General features: G+C 46.7%; 1 protein-coding gene across 1 annotated transcript; it reads left to right on the top strand.

Annotated features, from left to right (window-relative positions):
* The first annotated feature begins 878 nt into the window (after positions 1 to 878).
* LOC131218819 (protein MIZU-KUSSEI 1-like) lies at positions 879 to 1,792 on the top strand. The gene has a single exon (XM_058213651.1). The coding sequence runs from the start codon at positions 942 to 944 to the stop codon at positions 1,608 to 1,610; it is 669 nt and encodes a 222-aa protein (XP_058069634.1). The 5' UTR covers positions 879 to 941; the 3' UTR covers positions 1,611 to 1,792.
* The last annotated feature ends 511 nt before the right edge of the window (positions 1,793 to 2,303 follow it).

Raw genomic sequence — 2,303 nt, 5'->3', positions numbered from 1 at the left:
CGCCGGCCTCAACCGCAACGGTGCGGCCATTACCTCGGGGCCACCTTTTATGTATGTATTCTACGTCCACGCCGTCCATCCGTTTTTTCAGATTACTGTAGTGCATGATTCAGAAAACGAAGCAGATCCAATTCTCAGGTGGACCATACCTTAAGAAACAGTGGTGATTGACCATTAATGGCTCAAAAACGTTCTGTCTGGGACCTTATCAATAGGTTGGATAACAAATAAACATTACGGTGGGCTCTAGGAAGTTTTTAATGGTAAGGCGTTCAATCACCATTGTTTCCATAGTATGGTCCACCTGAGATTTAAATATTCTTAATTTTTGGTCTCATGCCTTAAAATGATCTGAAAAACGGATGGACGGCGTGGATATAGATCACAGAAATCAAGGTGGGCCCCTAATCCGCTCCCGTGTGTCAAACGACGTGCTGGACGCAATCCCTCTCACTTAATTCGGATAGTTAGGATAACTCTGGCTAGATTAAAAATAAAATAAATAAATAAAACCTTTGGGCGATTGCTGATCTAAAATGGGGCCCATTAATGAACGGTCAGTTCACATGGATTTTTATCCAGGAAAAATCCAGGATCCTGTAGCATTTTGCCTTTCTCTGTTCTTAAACAAAAAAAAAAAAAAAAAAAAAAAAAAAAAAAAAGCCGAGAGAAAGTGAGAAATGACACAAGAGACCCTCCCACCCTCATGCGTGATGTGGGACCCACAGCCCCTCGTGGGCAGAATTATTGCTCGTGATTCCTCGGCCCACTCACAAAAAAACCCTTCAGGACAATCCTATCCCTTTATTTTATTCATTTTCAGTGCCCCATCATTTCATTTTCTTCGCCTATTTAAACCCTCCTCCTTCCCTCCCTCCTTAACTTCAACTGTTCCTCTCTCTCTTTCTCTCTCTCTCTCTCTCTCCAACCCTCCAACCAACATGAGGATGATCGACCTGGGCAACCAACGTGTCCCACTCCACATCATCGACACGGCGACTTCCGTCGACTGCAGCAAGGACGTCAGATTCCGGCGTTCGTTCCGTTCGTTAGTCGAGTGCATGGTCCCATGCTGTGGCTTCCAACCCTCCACAGAATCACCCTCAGGCGACACCGAGTCGACTCATGGCTCGACCGTGACCGGCACCTTCTTCGGCTACCGCAAGGGCCGAGTCAGCTTCTGCCTCCAGGACGATTCCAGAGCCTCCCCTCTCCTCCTCCTCGAATTCGCCGTTCCTACCGCCTACCTCGCTCGAGAAATGCAGTACGGCCTCCTACGTATCGCCCTCGAGTGCGCCCGCCCCACCTCATCTCCCTGCTCGCTCTTCGCTGTTCCTGTCTGGTCCATGTACTGCAACGGCCGTAAGGTTGGGTTCGCCGTTCGTCGACAGATGACGAAGAGCGACGTGGCAGTCTTCAAGCTCATGCAGTCGGTGTCAGTTGGTGCCGGCGTCCTTCCAAGCGAGTCCAAGTCAGAGGATGGGGAGCTCATGTACCTACGTGCCAATTTCGAGCGAGTCACTGGGTCACCTGACTCAGAGTCGTTTCACATGATTAACCCAGTTGGGAGTTCTGGTCAGGAGCTGAGTATATTCCTGTTGAGAGCATGACTATACACCGGAGTTTAAGTGTATATCAGTGAGAGTTGGATGTGATGAATACCACAGAAAGGAGATGGTGCCGCAATATCTGGCTTTCTACTTATTACAAAAATACCCTTGTATCATATTCTTTATTAAAAAAAAAAAAAAAAAAACCTTAATTTTAATGAGTCTTTATCTTTTTCTCTTCTGGTGTAAAGATAATCCTCCCACTTCACCTTTTCTTTTTCTTTTTTTCTTTCTTCTTTTTTTTTTTTAACATGGCTTTAGGATAATCATTCGTCTTGAGCTTTTGGTAGTACGAGGGACTATGTGAAACTGTAGTACTCGGGACCTCGAATGGATCAAGGTGTGAATATCACACGTTGAAGGTCGGCCAGGGCTCATGTCGTTGGTAGGTGTTGCGTCCAACTTCCATTATAAGAGCCGAAAGTTAGGTAATTGAGGGTCGGCATTCGGCACCTTATAGAATTAGGGGTGCTAATGGCTCTGATAGCCTGAGCCTAAGGGCTTGGGTCCTACACTTGGCTCGAGGGCTTGGCTTGGGCTTGTAATACAGGGTCAGCATTTTGGCCGGGCCAGTACCTACAATGAATGGCCATCACGGTATGTGGGTCCAGCCCAATCATCAAGTGGTTACCGTTATAGAAAAGAATGGACGGCTTAAAACATTTGTAAGAGTCTCATCCAACATTCAAGTGT

Source organism: Magnolia sinica, chromosome 1 (genome assembly GCF_029962835.1).
Source record: "Magnolia sinica isolate HGM2019 chromosome 1, MsV1, whole genome shotgun sequence".
Classification (NCBI taxonomy): Eukaryota; Viridiplantae; Streptophyta; class Magnoliopsida; order Magnoliales; family Magnoliaceae; genus Magnolia; species Magnolia sinica.
This window is presented reverse-complemented; position numbering and strand designations above follow the sequence as displayed.

Bases quoted from the DNA above. Each gene is read 5' to 3' on its own strand.
- LOC131218819 (XM_058213651.1), top strand. From the start codon at position 942: ATGAGGATGATCGACCTGGGCAACCAACGTGTCCCACTCCACATCATC.